The 19,109-nt window shown below is 33.6% G+C and overlaps 2 protein-coding genes across 3 annotated transcripts; one reads left to right on the top strand and one right to left on the bottom strand.

The window, feature by feature from the left end:
- The first annotated feature begins 3,848 nt into the window (after window positions 1–3,848).
- Window positions 3,849–10,505, top strand: LOC126739376 (adenylyl cyclase-associated protein 1). Of its 2 annotated transcripts, none has more exons than XM_050445030.1 (3): window positions 3,849–4,518; window positions 6,515–6,670; window positions 9,276–10,505. In XM_050445030.1, exons 1-3 carry the CDS (start codon window positions 4,068–4,070, stop codon window positions 9,926–9,928), a joined length of 1,260 nt encoding a protein of 419 aa, XP_050300987.1. In that variant the 5' UTR covers window positions 3,849–4,067; the 3' UTR covers window positions 9,929–10,505. The 2 variants fall into 2 exon arrangements, with proteins under 2 accessions (XP_050300987.1, XP_050300988.1); XM_050445031.1 differs by having other exon boundaries at window positions 4,041–4,518; window positions 9,270–10,501.
- Window positions 10,506–16,560: 6,055 nt separating this feature from the next.
- Window positions 16,561–17,781, bottom strand: LOC126739377 (NADH dehydrogenase [ubiquinone] flavoprotein 2, mitochondrial). Its single transcript, XM_050445033.1, has 6 exons — window positions 17,614–17,781; window positions 17,409–17,537; window positions 17,168–17,355; window positions 16,905–17,112; window positions 16,772–16,848; window positions 16,561–16,716 (listed from the first exon to the last, which is right to left on the bottom strand). The coding sequence occupies exons 1-6, from the start codon at window positions 17,647–17,649 to the stop codon at window positions 16,623–16,625; spliced, it is 732 nt and encodes a 243-aa protein (XP_050300990.1). The 5' UTR covers window positions 17,650–17,781; the 3' UTR covers window positions 16,561–16,622.
- Between the last annotated feature and the right edge of the window lie 1,328 nt (window positions 17,782–19,109).

Here is a 19,109-nt window from a genome sequence, read left to right as displayed (position 1 = left end):
TTGTTTGTTTTTGAGTTGACTTTTGACTTGTCATGTCAGTGGCAAGAAGACTGGAGTGAGGACAGATATCTTGCCTGTGCTGGATGGGCCAAATCCTGTATGGCAAGTTCGCTTCCCCCCCACAATACTATTAACTAATAATAATAATAAACGACTTTTATTTGCAAAAATTCATTACATAATATTTCTATTATAATATGTTTCTTAACCTATCAATTAGCGAAGTCTAGCCTAGGGCTATTCAAACTCAACCCTCTAACAGATTTCAATAAATGCTAAATAACACACATGTGCCAAATAATTATGGCACTTGAAACGCAGTTTAAATAATGTAGTCTTAACTTATAGTTAACAGTAATTAAAGAAAAAAAATGCTCAAAAAAGCAAATATAAAGGAACCTGAAAATGTTTCCGTAATACACCCAACAAAAAATAAATAAATAAACAAAAACATCAAAAAGAAATGATCACTTTACTGAGAAAATTTTACGCTTCGGGCAGCAGGCGGCAGACTAGCGGTGGGTCAAATTATAGTCCTGTACATGCTTACTCATTATTATAGACTTTAACACAGATTTAAATTTTTTTGTTGTAAATACTTTCATATAATCCGGCAAAGAATTATAAAGATGAACAGAGGTATACAAAGAACTTTTTTCAAAAAATGCTGTTTTATGTTTAGGAATCACGAACTTTGTTTTATTTCTAGTATTTCTAGAGTGTACACTGTCATTGGTCTTGATTTTTTCTATGAAGCACGTTGAAATATATTTGCGTTTATTTATAAGTTCATGAAAAAAGATTCCAAGATGTAATAGCCTTCGATTTGTCATATTTAACCATTTAGTTTCATTAATTTTATAAGATATGCTATCATATTTTCCAATATTGAATATTAAACGGCAACACATATTTTGGATTTTTTGTATTCGAAACTTGTCACAATGTCTGAGGCACGGGCCATAAACTATGTCTGCATAATTAAAGTGAGACAAAACAAGGGTTTCACATAGCTTTCTTTTTAATTCGACGCTTAAAATTTGACGACTATTATATAATTGTTTTAATGATATATATGCTTTTTGAATAAGGTTTTTAATATGGCTTTCAAAATTTAATTCAGTATCTATTACTACCCCTAAATTACGTGCTTCTTCACAGAATTCAAGCTTTTCACCATTTATTTTTATATTACTAACAACTGAAAATATATTTTTACTTTTTTTTCGGCCAAAAAACATAAGCTTAGACTTTGATGAATTAAGTTTTAATGAATGTTCCTCTGAAATGTTTGTTTTTAATTGCAGATCCCTGTTTATGTTTTCTATTGTTTGGTTATGATTTTTGATATTAAAATGACAATAAAGCTGAGTGTCGTCAGCGAACGCTTGAACTTTGCAACACTGAGGAGATCTTAAGACGTCAGCAGTGTAAATGATAAATAAAAGTGGACCCAATATTGACCCCTGTGGCACTCCGGTTGACACTCTACACTCCTCTGAATACTCTTCACCCACTTTAACTCGCTGTGTTCTGTTTGAAATGTATGCTGTCATAAGAGCCAGAGCATCAGCACTGAATCCATAATATTTAAGCTTGGCGATTAGAAGTTCCTGATTAATCGTATCGAATGCCTTTGAGTAGTCCAAAAGTATTAGAACGCTCTCTAAACCTTCATCATAAGCTTGAATAATATCATGTGTAACAACTGCCAAAGCTCCAACCGTCGAGTGTGCTTTTCGAAAACCATTTTGGAAGTCTGGGATAATCGCATTTAAATTAAAGTAATTATACATTTGTTGATGTAATATTTTTTCCAAAATCTTTGACATAGCCGGTAATATAGATATAATTCTTAAATCATTATATGTAGTATTACTATATTGTTGTATATATCTATATTATTGTAATTATATACTATTGTCGAACTGGCGTTTGCGCAGTAGCGTAGTGTGCAACGCCCTCCTGGCAAATTTAAATAAATATCAACACGTAAACATGTTACAGCGGGAGTGATAATGAAACGAGGAAAGGAAAGTAAGCCTGTTCTTCTAAGCCGGCTGCAGCGCGATGCATGATGCAAACATAGGAGATATCTCTCAACCTCCAGTCTTCTTGAACACTAAAGAGATGTTATATAGCCGAGTACGCGAATATATAGCCGTCTATTCATCAATCTTATTAATTAAAAACTACTAGAAAGCGTCAGCCTTCCTTCCACAGGAGATGCCAACGGGATAGGAACGGGTCTGGGCAAGGGGTTTGAAGGATAGGAAAGGATAAAGAAAAACTACCTAGTGAACCCTTCATATCTTTCTTGCGCATCATTGTGTCATTATCTTCATTTGCCAGCAATCATTAGTCTTTTTTAATTTGTTTTTTTATGCCATTTTTTTCCTGATCCTCATTTGCACTAAAATATTTGGCGCATGAAAAAATGGCGTCAAAGTTTTTGATGCGGCAAAAAAATTCACAAATTAAAAATTTATTTCACTCTTTATTAAAAACAAGATGGTCTGCTAGAATTGATGCTGACAAAGCTTTTGCTAAAAATCTACCGGGGATGAGAGCACCTCTTACAAAAATAATAGGTATAAGTCTTACTGCAGAAACTAAGGGCGATGTCAGTGGCTAATACCATAATTAAATCCTATCAATTCGATCAAATAATATAAATAAATTCGAATGTGTCTTTATATTCTTAATATGGTTCAAGATTTTCACAGCAATCAACTAAGTTTGTTTAATTTTATAAAGAAAAGAAGCAACGATTGACGTCGTGGTGAAAAATCTTGAAAGCCTCATAGCCGATCTACAATCATTACGCAGTTAATAGGGTTTAATTTTCGAAGAATGTCGAACTGTTGCGGAAGATTTGCCATCAGATACTTCATCTACATTGCCAGTCAGTCGAAAAAAGAAATGTTATAATGGATAATCTAAAACTTTGGCAGAAAATATGACCGCCTAGAAAATTTATTTTAAAAGAAACACATTTCTTATCATCATGTATTCAATTATTGCGTAAATAGGAGATCAGTTAACTGTAATCAAAAATATTAACAATAATAATAATTTTTTGTGGTTCTTTCATAAAATCGAAAAAGAAGAACTTTGGACTACTTGATTTTGCAAAAAATTACCCCCTGATGTGTCGAACGAAAATTCATTTGGAATATGTCACTTTAAAAGTTTGTACAAGTCAAATTTTATTGAAAATGGAATGTTCTATGCCCTCATTTAACTTGTTAAATGCTCTTACAGCTAAAAATTTGCATATTTTGCACCTTGCCAGTTTTAGTTTCCAGCACCGCACAATCGTTCAGCGTTTCATTTTCGTTCTTGTTCAACTCAGAATCGAGTTTCAGGATTGGCAACTTTGTATTTGGAATCTGAGTTAGCGAGAAAGCTCGTATTTACTGATATTATTAATGCTTTTGCTTCAGCCAAAGCACGGAATGCGAGATTTAGATGTCTAAAATTTCGTCTGTCAGTTATTTAAAACATCTGTAAGGCTAAGTTAATAAGAAAATTAAACTTCTTTGAGTTGCGTTTTTATTTTGTGATCTGCATTGCAGTTTTCGAAGATTCATTATTATCAAATTGTGAATTCCATCAGAAATCCTTTAGCCTTTTTTTCCATCTTAATTCTACACTTTCCAACAATTATACGTTTTTTTATGAATTAAAAAAAAAAAACTGAAGACTCGCATGCAAGATTTTCCCTGGGAACCTGTCGGTTAGTAAAAATCTGAACATGGTTCATCATTCCTCTCTTACCTTGTCTAAGTAAATTACAAGTTGACGCAATGACAGTGATGAAATGACAGCCACACCTAACCTATCATTCGTCAACGTCAAAATCGACAGCGTAGCGTAAACAAGTTTTTTTTTAATTGAATTTTATTCATCGGAAAAAGTGATTCATTCGCCTTTTTCCGTTCAATTCGGGTCTCTCGTATCTAGTTTTAGGTCACCGGCTGTTATTCCAGTTGTAAGCGCTATAAAAGCAGTAGTGATTTCACCGCGTCGTGTGAGGTAAAATTGGGCGAGTCTGTTCCAACAAAATGAGCGTTTTGGGATTCAATGATATTGTCCAGGGCCCTTTGGCTCAGTACTTGCAATACTCACAACAAATCGGCGGTGATGTAGCCGAACATTCCAACCTAGTCAAGGGAGCCTTCCAGGCACAACTGCAGTACATACAGTTGGCCACTGAGTCAGCCCAACCTAGTCAGACTGAAGTCATCAGTCTCCTGAAACCTACCAGTGATAAAATTAGTGCGATCCAGGATTTTAGGGAGAAGCACCGGTCCTCTCCTTTCTTTAATCATTTATCTGCAATCAGTGAAAGCATTCCTGCATTGGGATGGGTAACAGTCAGTCCAGCCCCTTCGCCTTATGTAAAAGAAATGAATGATGCCGGGCAGTTTTATACTAACAGGGTGTTGAAGGACTGGAAGGAGAAGGACAAGACTCATGTTAATTGGGTTAAGGCCTGGATACAAACATTAGCAGGTAAGCAACAAAACTCATTTTTCATTTTTTTAAATTTATTTTTATTTACAAGTAGAAAGGGTAGGGTAGATAGAACTTTTTTTTAAACAACATAGCACTGAATGTTTTTTGATTACTTCATAATCTTTATAGCCAAATTTTGCACTAAAAATAATTTTTTTCTATATGTGAAAAAATACATAGAAAGCTCTCAATGAAATGACTTAAATGGTGCTAAATTTAACTAAAAAACTATGAATAATAATTAGATTTCTTTAAAAAGTGATATTCATTTGTCTTACGACCTATACTATGTATTTTTAAACTTACAAGACCACTTTCTTTTGCATTATCTACAGTAGCGGCCAAATGTAGAGAAACTTTTAATTTTTTAAAAAATTAATTAATAGGTTAAATAAAAAGTTTTAATTTCATCACTAAATCATTGGGTACCTTAAGTTACTTATAATGATATAAAAATAAACACATTCTTTAACACATGACGAAAATACCAAAATATTTTTCATTTTTTTGCGGCCATAAGTAGAGAAACTTTTTTTCCGATCATTCCTAAACAAACAGTTTTTGAATAAAGAGAATAATATTTTAGTCGTGTGTTAGTATTAGTCGAGTAAGATGCCACGAGGTATTCATTTGTCAGTTCAGTTAAAAGAACTAATTATAAAAAAATATCAAGATGGATTGAAACAAAATCAAATTGCAATTGATTTAAAGCTTAATAAAAGTGTTATATCTAAACAAATCAAGATGTACAAAGAACGTGGAGGTTCTTTAATTAAACCTAAGACCGGAAGGCCGCGAAAGACTACTCCTTCAGATGATAAAGTAATAAGAAGATGTTCCCAAAAAAATCCTTTCTTTACTGCCGTGGATATTAAGAAAGGAAACCCTTCCATTTCACTATCCATCCGTTCCATAAGAAGACGCTTAGGTGAAGGAAACCTCCAAGCCAGACGACCGGCAAAGAAACCATTCATTTCCAAGAAAAATCGGCATGCTCGTTTAAAATTTGCTAGAGAACATTCCACTTGGACTTATAACCAATGGAAAAACATACTTTGGTCCGATGAAAGTAAATTTAATTTATTTGGGTCAGATGGAATAAAGTATGTAAGGCGTCCCCCACATCAAAGATTCAATCCTAAATACACTAGGCCAACCATAAAACATGGTGGAGGTAATGTCATGGTATGGGGTTCTTTTTCTGGGCATGGACTAGGTCCGCTAATAAAAGTTGAGGGTATTATGGACAGATATCAATATTTACAGATCCTCAAGAATCATATGATACCTTACGCCGAAGAAAACCTTCCACTAATTTGGAAATTTCAACAGGATAATGATCCTAAACATACAGCTAAAATTGTTAAAGATTTTTTTGCGGAGGAACAGCTCAACGTTTTAGCCTGGCCTCCACAAAGCCCCGACTTAAATCCCATTGAAAACCTATGGGAACAATTGGAGTTAGATGTTAGGCGTAAATATCCCGAAAAATTTAAAAACAAAGAAGAACTGTTTTGCGCATTATCGCAGGCCTGGCAGGAAATACCAGAAGAAAAAATTGTAAAATTGTTGGAGTCGATGCCCAGAAGATGTGCAGAAGTTATTAAAAACAAAGGTTTTGCTACCAAATATTAGGTTTATTTTAAGTATTTGTAATATTTTGCTTAAGTTTCTCTACTTTTGACCGCTTAAAAAATAAAAAAAAAAATTTTTGTGGGTTTATAAATAATTTTCTTATACACTAGTTATTTATTTTTTATGTTGTATTTGTGTTCCACCTAAAACAATAAAATATATTTTTAAAAAGCAATCTATCAATATTTTTTTAAAAATAATCAAAAGTTTCTCTACTTTTGGCCGCTACTGTACATATTCAACAGAAAAATAATTCTATAAAGTACCTATGTTCATTCAAATTTCAAAGTTTTGGTACATTTTCATAATTATAATAAAATAGAGGTCAAAGCCAAATGTGGATAACTGTTCTTTTCAGATCTTCAAGCTTTTGTGAAACAATATCATACCACTGGCCTGGTATGGTCTGGAAAAGGTGCTCCAAAAGCAGGAGGTATACCTCCACCACCACCAGGATGTCCTCCACCACCACCTGTATTAGATTTTGACTCTGCTGCTGCTGCAGGTGATGCAGGTATTTATCTATTAGATTCTATATTTACTTCTTAAGTTTAGTATTCATATAAACTGTAATAAATAGATTAATTATGGTTCTGGTCTGGTAATTCTAGAAATGGGTTATAATTGAATTGAAATGATATTTTTTTTTAATATTAACATTACTTGCTGTTGTATCTAAAGATTGTATTTGCTGGTACTTATTGGGAATTGTAAGGCAGTGGGCATTATGCATCTAATGGATCATCTGCCCCATCAAGGGTTACCAGAGTCCAATAGCCTTGGAAAACCTAATTAGGCTTCCTGGTTTTAAAGACCTAATTTCACTGGGTAAAGTATAGGTTTTACCCAGTGATTGTCTACAATATGTATGGTCATGAAATTGGTATTTAAGATGCCTCTGTCTTGTTAAAAGATCTGGCACTAGCAGGGTTTTGCATCTCTTTGAATGCAAGAGTTGCCTGGTGAGATAGGCAGAGAGCCCATAATTATGTGTACCTCAGCCTATTTTGTGACTGTCATTAGCCTCTCTGGTGGATATTTTGATGTGCAATATTTCTAATATAAATAATTAAAACTTCCAATAAATATTCACATTTATTGCCCAAGCTGAAGGTATATTGTGCAAGTTTTTAAAGGCCTTTGATTTACACCTATCATAATCCATTTTACTTACTAAAAGATCAAATATGCTACAAACAACATAGATTTTTCTCTAGGTCAACATTAAACAATCTGACTTTTTGTTTAAAAAAATTACAATTCAAGATTGAAATATATTCTTCTTAATGATGTTGATTCTCAGTTGATAATTATATTTTATGCAAGTGATCATTGACAACAGACTCACATTCAACAAATATGTTAAACTGTGTAATAAATGGATTCACATTTTTTTGTTGCAAACTTAAAAACACCCCAAATTTTATCACAAAAATAAACCTACCAACTTGACAAGAAATCTTTATTGTGCTTATTCATGGTTTTATAACTTGTCCTTCAACAATGATGTTAACTAACCTCTTTATTGGCCCTATAGTCAATTTTAAGAGGAGTGTTGGGACATTGGCTTTAATATTTTGAAATGTTATCTTCTTGAACATTATTTGTTGTTGCCCTATAAAAATTATTTACCAATAGTCCTAATTTAGAATGTTCAGTGAGTATTTAACTTTTTATTTTTAACCAAATGGGTGATATCACAGTTTTTCTGAACTTTGTCCGAATCTGAATTTAATTAAAGTTTATGTAACCTATTGCATTTATTGCCTCTGTTAGACAAGAAATAAATGAATGAGTTAAAACCTGTGGATGCTGAGTTACCCACTAAGAATAGCAGGCTTATAAATAAGGGCAATTTTCTACTAATTTATTGGAAAAGATAATAAATATTTGCATATAATAATTCAATCAATATCAGAATTATGCTTTGCAGATCATTAATTTATTAAATTGTTATCATTATGTAAAAAAAAATAAGAAAACCTGTGTTCCATAAAATTTCTTTTTACACATTTTTTGTTTAAAAATCACATTTTCCATAGAGTCAATAATTAAATCAGGTCCTATTAAGTTGTACTTATTCCCACCAAGTAAACCTATTAACTTTATAGCTATAATACAATAGGAAATTAAAGTACTTAAGCCTTATTAAAAGGATCAGTTTCACTCACTAATCATTTTCTCCAATATGAACCAAAAAATGTAGTTTATTTTGATTAAAACTGAAAGATTGTATCTATGCATTAAAATGTATTTATTACATAAGGATACATTAGATACATTACTATTCCTATCTTGTCATCAACTATTCAAAAAAGGATTTTTTTTCTAAAATATATGCTTTATATTAAATCAATAGTATATTTTTTATTTTAAAAAGGTAGGTAAGTATCCAGTGATGTTTGTTTAAAAAATACTTAAGGTTCTAATTTACATGACTTTAATTTAGAATGATTGTATTAGATATACATATAGAGTCTTTTTTTCAATATTGCATCAAAATTCAAGAATGTATTCCTTGGATGAAATCGAGTCAAAAAGTCTTTAGGATCTAGACATATTAGATTGTGAAGTACAAGATGGTGAAGTATGAAAAAAAATTATTTTCTTCTATAAGTTTGATACCTCTGTAGATATTTTCTGAAAATTAGTACGAAATTTTTTCGCATCTAGAGCCATTTTCTGATACACAATTTAAATGATATATCTTTATATCCGCCATTGGCGTTCATGTGGGCTTTAAAGCCAATGTTTGTAAAAAGCAGAATGGTACACTCACTAACAGACACATACACTAATAAAAATAATTTTAAAATTATTTATTTTTTGTACTATACCCATCTGAAGAGGCTGAAATGCGTACTACACAACTTCCGCTCACGGAAATGTTAATTGTGGGTATCCCTTTGTATGAATATCAAGTGCATCCAGAGAAGCAACTTACATATTTAAATTGCTCCAGCAATAACTATAATAGGGCTTTTGTTTTTGGTACATTACTTAGCCTAGTTCCTGATTCAACTTAGCTCAAATATATCTCAATATTTGTGCCAATTTTATAACTTTTTTACACATAAAACGACATCTGATACTTTTTCTCGCATTTTTTGCAGGTTTAGATCGCTCCGCTCTCTTTGCAGAAATCAACAAGGGAGAGGACATAACCAAAAGTCTTAAAAAAGTCACTTCTGACATGCAAACTCATAAAAATTCAGCATTGAGGCAAGGTCCTGCGCCATTTAAACCTCCCGTGTGTAAAAAACCAGTTTCAGCAGTAAAACCCGTTAGCAATGACAAGCCACCTGTCTTTACCAGGGATGGCAAAAAGTGGCTTATTGAGTACCAAAAGAACAAGACCGATCTTGTGGTGGATGGCGTTGAAATGAACAACGTTGTTTACTTGTACAAATGTGAGAATTCCACAGTACAAGTCAAGGGAAAGCTTAACTCTATAACTATGGACAGTTGTAAGAAAACGTCTATAGTTTTTGACAGTTTGGTGTCATGTATGGAGTTTATTAACTGTCAGTCAGTTCAGATGCAAGTCTTAGGTAAAGTGCCGACCATTTCCATTGATAAAACTGATGGATGTCAAGTGTATCTTAGCAATGACTCCTTAGACGTCGAAATTATAACCTCAAAGTCTTCTGAAATGAATATTTTGATACCAAAAGGTGACGACTATATTGAGCATGCCGTTCCTGAACAATTCAGGACCAAAATATCCGCTAGTAAAAATTTGCAAACTGAAATTGTTGAAAATAAAGGTTAGGCTTTTAATGTTGTTGGGAGTTATCAAATTGTAAGGTTAATTTAATTTTGGATGTTGAAAATTTTCAGGACTGACGTTTGCATTCAATCTTACAGTTTGCAATATTCGTATTAATATCATAAGTGAAGTAAGTTTGCAATTTTTTACATGATAACTGCTGGCCATTTAATGAGGACAGCAATAGTATTCAAATATTATGGTACCTAAATGCATTTAAAACATATTCAATTTAGTAATTCCATTAAGATACCTGTAATGATATTTAAAATTAGTCAAATTGTTTTGCAAGTGTGTTTATTGAGGGATGTATTTAGTTTTAGTACAAGTATCCAGAGTTTTATTTTTCTGATTTGACTCCAAACAGTTGTACCCCTGCTTCTTATATATTAGCAATTATTTACTTATCAATTATATAGAAATTCATAATCATAAAACATAATTTTTTCTTAGTATTTATCTTGCTTTATATGGATAGGCACTCGTTTGCTTCCATTTATTAAATGATTACAGATTGTTATCATCATATTTGGACTTTTTTTTAATGTAATTCGCGTCTAATTAATTTTGCTATTCTACCACAAATTGAATTTTATTATCAGATGTTATCAATCAATAAATATTTTTCATCATTTATTTGTTTAAGTTAAATAGGTGGTAAAACCGTGAATAAAACGATTACGTATTAATTAAGTTTAGTATGTCAATCTTCCTATTATTATAATATTGTATCCTTCACTAACTTAGGTCATAATATATTATTATCTTAAGCTTTTTAATAAAGTTTTTAGGCAAATTATGTTCTTTATTTTATTTATTGAAAACTTTTGAGCAACTAATTTATTGATGAAATTGAATTTTGATGATATTCAAGCGACCTGGTTGTCATTCAATTGTGAACATGCTTTGTGAACCATAAACCATGGTTCCGTTAAATTAATTCAAGTACTTGCGGAATAAAGATTATAATATCTGTAAATAATTTCGGCATTTAAAAGTTTTAGTAAATTTAGAGGGCACTGTAACTAATTTACATCAAAAATGATTTTTTTTCTACTCGAAATTTCTTGTTTCTTCCCTTGGGTTTTCCACACTTGTATTTCTTTGAATTTCAGACGTGCCTGCTGAAATTCACCAAGTCTATAGTGAACTTAACAATTCGATTCTTTGAAAAACTGCAAATGAGTTAGTTGGATTTAGATGACAATTATTAAGTTTCAATATTTAATGTTTTTACAGGTTTGGTAACTTAGTTTTATGGAAATTTTATGACTCACACTTTAATCTCAGAATTCTATGGGAACAAAAGTGTAAACATGGGCTCCTTCAAGGGTAAATAAAATTTTATGCTTTGAGATGGAATATTATCTTTAAACATCGATTGTATGTAATATATTTAACAGGTAATAAATGTGTTTAAGATTCTCTCTCGTCATATAACAAATTCCCTTGATGACTTACAGTTTTCTAGATATTTTCTGTCCGTGGAATCATAGTTTTTGATGCGGGAAGGTACTAATAGTACGTTTTATTTCTTCCCGTAGTCTTATCCAACTTTCTTTATACTTGTTCTTACATTTGCACCAATACAAACGTTTTTACTTCTCTCTGGTAATCTCTTATTAGTTTCCCTGGTGACTTTAAAAACAAATCCGGCCGCCGCATTGGGAGAGTGTTTAGTGGGAACAATTTGAATTTATTTTCTCAATCCATTTCGTTTGTTAACTGGAATGCAATTCGGGCTGCTCCACAACCATTTTCTTCCTTTTATTATACATTACGTGATAAAATAGATATCTGCTTTCCCTTGGTTGGACTTAAATCCAAGAGACGAAAACCATGGATCACCGCGGGACTAAAAACATCTGCCCAAAATTTGCGATGCTTAGCAAGACTTCGCAAATCTATTGACAATCAATTCATTAGGTCTTATTTTCAAGATTATCGGAAAATTTATAGGCATCTGATAAAAGTCAGAAAGGAACTGTATTACAATGAGCGCTTAGATTCGTCCGGTAACAGACAGAAGGAAAGTTGGTTAATCATTAACGAATGTAGGCAGTCATCTCGTCGGCGGTTGGTTGAATCGGACTTGGGGCCCGATGATTTCAATGACTATTTTTCTAATATTGCTGAGAAGTTACTGGAAGCAGTTCCCAGTGACGGCGATCCATTGCAGTATCTTAATCGGAATGCTATCAACCAATCATTCTTTTTCCACCCTGTAGATGCCACCGAGGTCCTTGAAACAATTCAGTGCTTGAAGAATCATAGGTCTTCGGGTTCCGATGGTATCTCTTCACGTCTGCTGTCACTTCTGCCTGCGAGCGCTTTAGGTGCTTTGGTTTGGGCAATCAATCAGTCATTTCTTCAGGGCGAGTTCCCATCCTGTTTAAAGGAAGCTATGATTATCCCTCTTCATAAGGGTGGTAGCTTGGACCGACCCTCTAACTTCTGTCCCATATCAATTTTGTCTACCCTCTCCAAGGTTCTTGAGCGGCTTGCAAAAAAGAGGATTGTCTCTTTTTTTACCAAATACAATGTGCTGTCCCCTAATCAGTATGGATTTCAGTCATCTAAGGGCACGCAGGATGCCATTTTCAGATTCTTGGAGAGTGTGTATCTATCTATGAACTCCAAGGAGGCTGCAGCAGCGGTGTTCTGTGATCTGTCCAAGGCCTTCGATTGTGTGGATCATGGAATACTGCTGTCAAAGCTTGATTTTTATGGATTTAGGGGAGTGGCTTTGGGGTGTTTGAAGTCATACCTGTCTGGCCGCACCCAGAGGGTAGTTGCATCTGGATTTTCGTCAGGGATAGCACTCTTACCTCAAGGGTCAGTGTTGGGTCCTATTTCATTTTTATTATACGTTAATGACTTAAGCTCTCTATCACTGCATGGACTAGTGGTTCAGTTTGCCGATAATACTACAATTCTGTGGCATAACAAAGATCAAAAAGTAGTCAGATCTCTCATAGTAGAGCATGAGTTGGGGGGTTGTTTGCTCGTTCAGTTTATTTCGCCTTAATAGACTCTTAATAGACTTTGGGGTTTGTGCTCCAAGGGACTCCTTAACATAATTTTTACTATTCAGAAAAAAGCATTAAGGTATCTGTGTGGTGTTGGTCTGAGAGTCTCTTGTAAACCTCTTTTTGTAGCTGAAAGAATTTTAGCAGTTTTCTCACTCTTTATATTGGTAACTGCAACACTCATACATAAGTCCGTAAGTCCAGCATCCTGCACCAGTCATAATAATCGTTAAGTGGGCAACTTATCTCTTCCAATCCCCACCTCCTCACTTACGAGAAACTCTCTTATATTTATTAGTCGTAAAATATTTAATCATGTTCCTTTTCGATTAGGACTGTTACAGACCTTAAAAAGTTTAGGAGAGAACTAAAGAAATTAATCTTACCAAAAGCTTACTACAGCATTGAAGAGTATTTTAACGACTCATTTTAATATTTAAAATTAATTATATATCTGTTGATCAGATTTATTTTATTATTCTTGTTTTATGTTGGTTCTCGCCTTTTCTTTTCTTCTTCTTTGGTTTTTTCTTTGTCTATATAAAATATGCTTCTATAAAAATCGATTCTTTATTCTGTTTTTGTCCAGTATCCTGTATAACCAAATTAATACTTGTATTATAAATTCTAGGATTAGGAAGCTTTTAGCACAAGTTTGTAAACTTAGCAAATAAAGTATATTTTGACTTTGCGATTTAATTCATAAAAGAGATAGTTAATATCTTAAAATAATTATGCCTCTTGCTAAGTTAATTGGATGTGGGGTCATAAAAAATAACACATCTTAAATTAAGACATATACATAGTTTCTTTTTTAAACAGTAAATAAAAAACAATTAATTTAACACCCAAAGCTTACCAGGGATATCCTATTCATTATATGATTATGCTGCTCATGTGAACTTTTAATAAAACCTACAAAGGATTGATCAGAGCAAATTGGATTGTGAAAATTGAGCTCATATTTGCAGAATAATTACAATCAATTATATCTGATTATTGATTTAGATGTAAAACAGATTAAGATATTATACTTTAACATACTCAAGCGAATCTAAAAATTTGTTATCGTTTCTAACAAACCTTCTCAATAATTGAGGAGCGCGCAAGCAAAAGCAAACAAATGCCTGAAATAACAAACTGAGTTTAACCCTAAAATGTTTTTATTTGAATTGTAGAATGTTAAAAGATGCAAACAAATAAAAAACCTATTCTGTACCATTTAACAACAAAATAAAACTAAAGAGTTCAAATTATATTTTATTTTTAAAAGATTTATTTACATTTTTATTATCCATTTGTTTAGTTTTGATTGGGTTTAACATAATATGTTTGTTTTTGATCAGACTATCGAATGAGATATTTGCTTTTGTTTAAACCATTTAATTTTGCTAAGTTATATTTTATTGTTTTCGCAGGTTCCCAAAGCTGATAGTTAAAATTAATCTTTATAATAAAACAAAAATTAAGCAGACACAACTTTATTTATCTTCAAATATGCACACCAAGATCATCGTCTAAGCAGTTACATTCTGCGGTATCTTCTTCTGAACTTGCCGATACTTCTGGCAGGGTTGTTCCATCATCAAGGATGTTTGAATACCAGTTTCTAGCAGAAAAACTTTCACATTCTCTCCATGTTTCACCATAAAGTTGAGTTAGAAGGGAATCCACATCTTTCTTTTTCGGACCTGCTATTGCGTGTTGTAAAGGAATCTGATTCATAACATAAGAGCAAGCTTTCTGAGGCGACACTCCTCTTTTTAATAGTGTAGCAGGCGATGTATCTTCATCAAATCTGTGGTACATATGACCATGTACTTAAACAGAAAAACGTTTTCCTTTGAGGATCTTTATTCGCTTTAAGTTGTTAATATTGTCTAAATTACGATATATTGCGGAAAGTGCCTTAGTATCTTGTAAAACCGAGTCCTTGCCGAGAGTACGAACAGTTCCAAACATTTCATAAACTTCAAAATACTCCTTCTTGGAAACTATAGTGGTCAGTTTCTTCAATTTTCGTTCCACCCTTCCAAACACTCTGTCGTTCTCGTAAAATCTAACGTTTTTTTTACCACAAATTCGAATATTTTCTTCAAGAAAGTCTAATAAGGCTGAAGATATTTCAAGTGATCCCCTACCAGCCTGATCTTTTGTCCATGTATAAAAAAATGGTTCTTTGGAGAATTGGTCAACAACACAGAAACAGTAAAAACTAATTTGACGAGAATAAAACGCTTGCTGGATCGGTGTCTTTGGTAAGGGCTATACTTGTTGCAATTCAAAACAATACGTTATCGTATCCTCGTTACCATCTTTACGTAGCAGAGAATAGAATGCAGCTGCTCTCATTTTATGCACTCTTTTCTCCAGCTGCAATTTATTTTTGTTTGCAACATCTTTTTTACTTTTAATTTGCAGTGATAGCCTCGTGCAGTAACATCAAACATCGCAGCAGGCGATTTAAAACCAATGTTAAATTGTGAAAAAATTATCTAAAACATTGTCCTAGACACCTGAAATTCAGGAGCAATAGATGCGTTATGGATTGCACGCAGGTTATTTTGCGTCAGTTCACTATGCAAATAAATTCGTAGACTTCCTTTTTTTAAATGATTTATGGCCAACACGATCACCTCCTCTCCTTTTTGCAATACACTCTCCAGATTTCATTAATTTGCAAAGGTTGTTTAATCTATGATTTTTTAAACAAGTCAAATGCATAAATAATTTTTTACACACAGTAACAGTTTTTCCTGTCTGCGTTGGCACACAATATTTAACGTTAAACGAGTGAGGTTTAACTCGACAATTTTCTTCATGTCTATGTTTCTTTTTAATATCTGAGACACTTATCCAATTCGCAACTTTGTTATCTTGAGCAACTTTACTCCCACATGATTGCAACTTTCCACGAATTAACAAGGCATCACCAGGACGACCTTTACTGCATGAAAGGCGTGCTGAATTATGAGTACATCCCACAAAAACCTTGGAACCGAGAGGTCTACAAGTCCGCGTTTTTTTTGCTTGTTCCGGCTTAGATTCTTTCTTTTGCTTCTTTCTGCTACCTTTTGCTGCTTCCCTTACTGTCACTGAAGCCTTGTCAATCTCCTCCATGCCAAAAAACTTAACACTCACACTTTTATTTACTTAAATAGGTACTTTAGAAAAACGTACTAAATACGACGTACTGACTACTGTTTCAAAAAAAAAAAAAACACGTGAAAAATAAAAACATCAAACGAACCTCTAGCCCCAAAGCGCATAAATCAAACTTGCGTCACCTGGTCAATTTTACCAGATTCTGATTGGCTGGTAACGTATGTTTGCTTTTGATCGGGCGCTACTTGAGCATTTGTTCGTTTTTGCTTATGCCAGCAATGTTTAACATATGAAATGGTCCGGATTTATTTGCTTTTGGTTAGGTTACTTTTAAGTTTTGTGCATGTGGCTACCATTACTAAGCAATCCAATATTTAACTCATTTTTTTAAATTTGATCATATGTTTACTTTTGCTTGGGCGCTCCTCAATTTAATTTGGATTCACTATTTTTACCATAAACCAGTTTTTTGAAGTACTATATATCAAAAAAATTCAAAAGCAATTTTATAAATTAACATTTATATTACAGTATTCTTGAAACATTTTTCTATTTGATTCACTTTACAAATCTGATCTTACTCCAAAACCTGCTGGTGTGGGTTCCCCTTTAAGTGAAGTGGGTTCACCCAGAGGTTCACATGCAAATCTTCCACTCCTAAAAATATAATGGTACATAAAAATATATCATTATTTTCTTTTTAATAATTTACCTTGGACCTGGCTTGGGTTTCTTCCCAGCTCTGAGGTCATTTAAAATCTCTTCTGTGTCATTTACAGTCAAATCCTCCTATAAATTGAAATAAGATTGTCATTTTAATATTACATCAAAATTTAGTAACTTACATAATAATCATCATTAATTTGTACCATAGGGGCATTTACGCATGCTCCTAAGCATTCAACTTCAGATAGGGTAAACATTTTATCTTTACTGGTTTCTCCAATCTCCAAATTTAATTCTTTCTTGATGCAGTCCATGATTTCATCTGATCCTCTTAACCAACATGGAGTTGTAGTGCATACTTGGATATGGTACTTTCCAGTCGGTTTCCTATAACCAAAAACCCTAGATTTATTAAAAAATAAAACTTCATAATTTGACGTACCGCATGAACATAGTATAAAATGTGGCAACTTCATACACTCTCATCCTTGGTAAGTTAAGAATCTCAGCTACATGGTGCATTGCAGAAATTGGCAACCACCCATACTGTCTCTGAGCCAAATCCAACAAAGGGATCATGGCAGCTCTTTTGTGACCTTCTGGATAAATTGCCATAATTGCCTCAACCCTCTGGAATTAAACAAAAAATGTTCTTATAGGAAAAGACCAAAACCAAATATCACCTTTTTATTTTCTGGGGTAAATTCAAAAGGAATATCTGGATTGTCTTCGGGACTGTCTCTATGAACAAAGAGGGCATCACTTTGTAGGCTGGCCGTCGTTTGCAGGCTTCTAAGCCCCAAAGATCGTCCCTAAAATAATTAATTAGGTTTGTTTTTATTACATAATTCTACTAATATTCGCAAATGTAGTGAAAAAATACTGTACCAGGCCATTTGCAATTGTTCTTAAGGTCGGTAACATTGTTGCTAATTCAAATTATTAAGGATTTATTAAAAGAACCCTTTAATTTTGCTATTTTCTTTCGTCAAAACTCAAAAGAGCCCCTAAATCCAGAGATTTTCTTAAGTTGTCAAAATATGTTGACAAATGAGGTTATGTTTATAAAAAAACTTAAGCTGCTATTGCATACATAAGCGATTTGCGACTACGATAATCGTTGGCCTGACGTCGTCGTAAAGTCAAAACCTCGTATCTCAAAAATTATAGTTTTTCAGGAAATAAAAAAAATCATCTCAAAATTTTACCTAATTTTGAAATGGGACAATACTTTGCGAGAAGTATAAAAAAGAGTAGAAAAACTAGTTAGTGACATAATAGATACTAGAATTGTGACCGAAATTGTAAAAAAAAAATGTTACAAGTTACAAGGTTTTTTTATTTATTTATATTATATCTTTTCTTTGTAATATTTTTATTCAAATACAAAACCTACGCTCTAGTTTTACATAAATATGACCAAAAAATATTGATATTTATAACTTTCTTAGCGAATCATAAAATGCATGGTAATCCTTGTGGATAACGGGTTTAAGAGATTGTAATTGATCATTTTTTTTTTTTTTTTTTTTTTTTTTGGTGTCGGTGGAGAAATTCTTTATGAACACTGCTTACGCGGCACCGCCCCCAGTAGTGTGGGACTCAGTGTCGAGTCTGTTTCGTCCTGTACCCACTAAAACTCCACCGCTGGGTGGTGCCTTGTGGCTCCCTACACTGCGGTCTGCTAAGAAGCAGTCCTATTGTGTCCCATATGTTTAGTCCCACAGGTTCAATTCTGTAGCTTCATGGAAGTCCAGGATTGTGCCCAGTGGTAGATTTCTTATACCCTCTGGTGAGGGTTTCTCTTCCCCCAGGAATGTTGCCCTGGTTTGATTAAATGCTTTACAGAAGCACAGTATGTGAAGAGTTGTTTCGTCCTCCTCATTGCATCCCCTGCATAGCGAGGTAACTGATTTCCCTAGCGTATGCAGGTGTTTCCTGCTGGGCGCATGGCCTGTAAAGAGCCCCGCGACCCTTCGCAGTTGTTGTCTAGAGAGGCCCAGTATGTTCTCACCCTTCTTGAAGGGTGGGCTGCCTATAAGTTGTTTGGATTGTTCCATCTTTGGCAGCTGTTCCCAGTAGAATTTGTTCTGGTTTGTTAGCCAGTTGCCGATTTCCCTCTTCCAGGTCTTATCGTTGACACAACATGTTGGTTCAGGACCTACCAGGCTGTTGCTGGCTCCCTGAGTTGCAAGTTGGATAGCCCTTCTTGCAGCATTATTGTTGCCCATATTCTCTGCTAGGATTATCTCTGGCCTATTTTGCGCTTCGGCGAGGTTCCTGAGATCCTCCCAGCAGCTTTGCACAGTCCTTGACTTAGTCTCGAACTGTTGTAGTGCAAGTGTTGCAGCCTGGTCTCCTGTGAAAATTGCGAAGGTTTTGCC

Source organism: Anthonomus grandis, chromosome 8 (genome assembly GCF_022605725.1).
Source record: "Anthonomus grandis grandis chromosome 8, icAntGran1.3, whole genome shotgun sequence".
Taxonomy (NCBI): Eukaryota; Metazoa; Arthropoda; class Insecta; order Coleoptera; family Curculionidae; genus Anthonomus; species Anthonomus grandis.
Note: the sequence above shows the minus strand (reverse complement) of the source record. Positions and strands in the feature narration are given on the sequence as shown.

What these genes read in the sequence shown, in the direction of transcription:
- LOC126739376 (XM_050445031.1), top strand. Translation starts at nt 4,068, where the DNA reads ATGAGCGTTTTGGGATTCAATGATATTGTCCAGGGCCCTTTGGCTCAG. An exon ending in CTGGATACAAACATTAGCAG is followed by an intron (nt 4,519 to 6,514) that starts GTAAGCAACAAA and finishes TGTTCTTTTCAG; the next exon opens with ATCTTCAAGCTTTTGTGAAA. An exon ending in TGCTGCTGCAGGTGATGCAG is followed by an intron (nt 6,671 to 9,269) that starts GTATTTATCTAT and finishes CATTTTTTGCAG; the next exon opens with GTTTAGATCGCTCCGCTCTC.
- LOC126739377 (XM_050445033.1), bottom strand. Translation starts at nt 17,649, where the DNA reads ATGTTACCGACCTTAAGAACAATTGCAAATGGCCTG. An exon ending in AAATTAATGATGATTATTAT is followed by an intron (nt 16,849 to 16,904) that starts GTAAGTTACTAA and finishes TTCAATTTATAG; the next exon opens with GAGGATTTGACTGTAAATGA. An exon ending in AAACCCAAGCCAGGTCCAAG is followed by an intron (nt 16,717 to 16,771) that starts GTAAATTATTAA and finishes TTATATTTTTAG; the next exon opens with GAGTGGAAGATTTGCATGTG.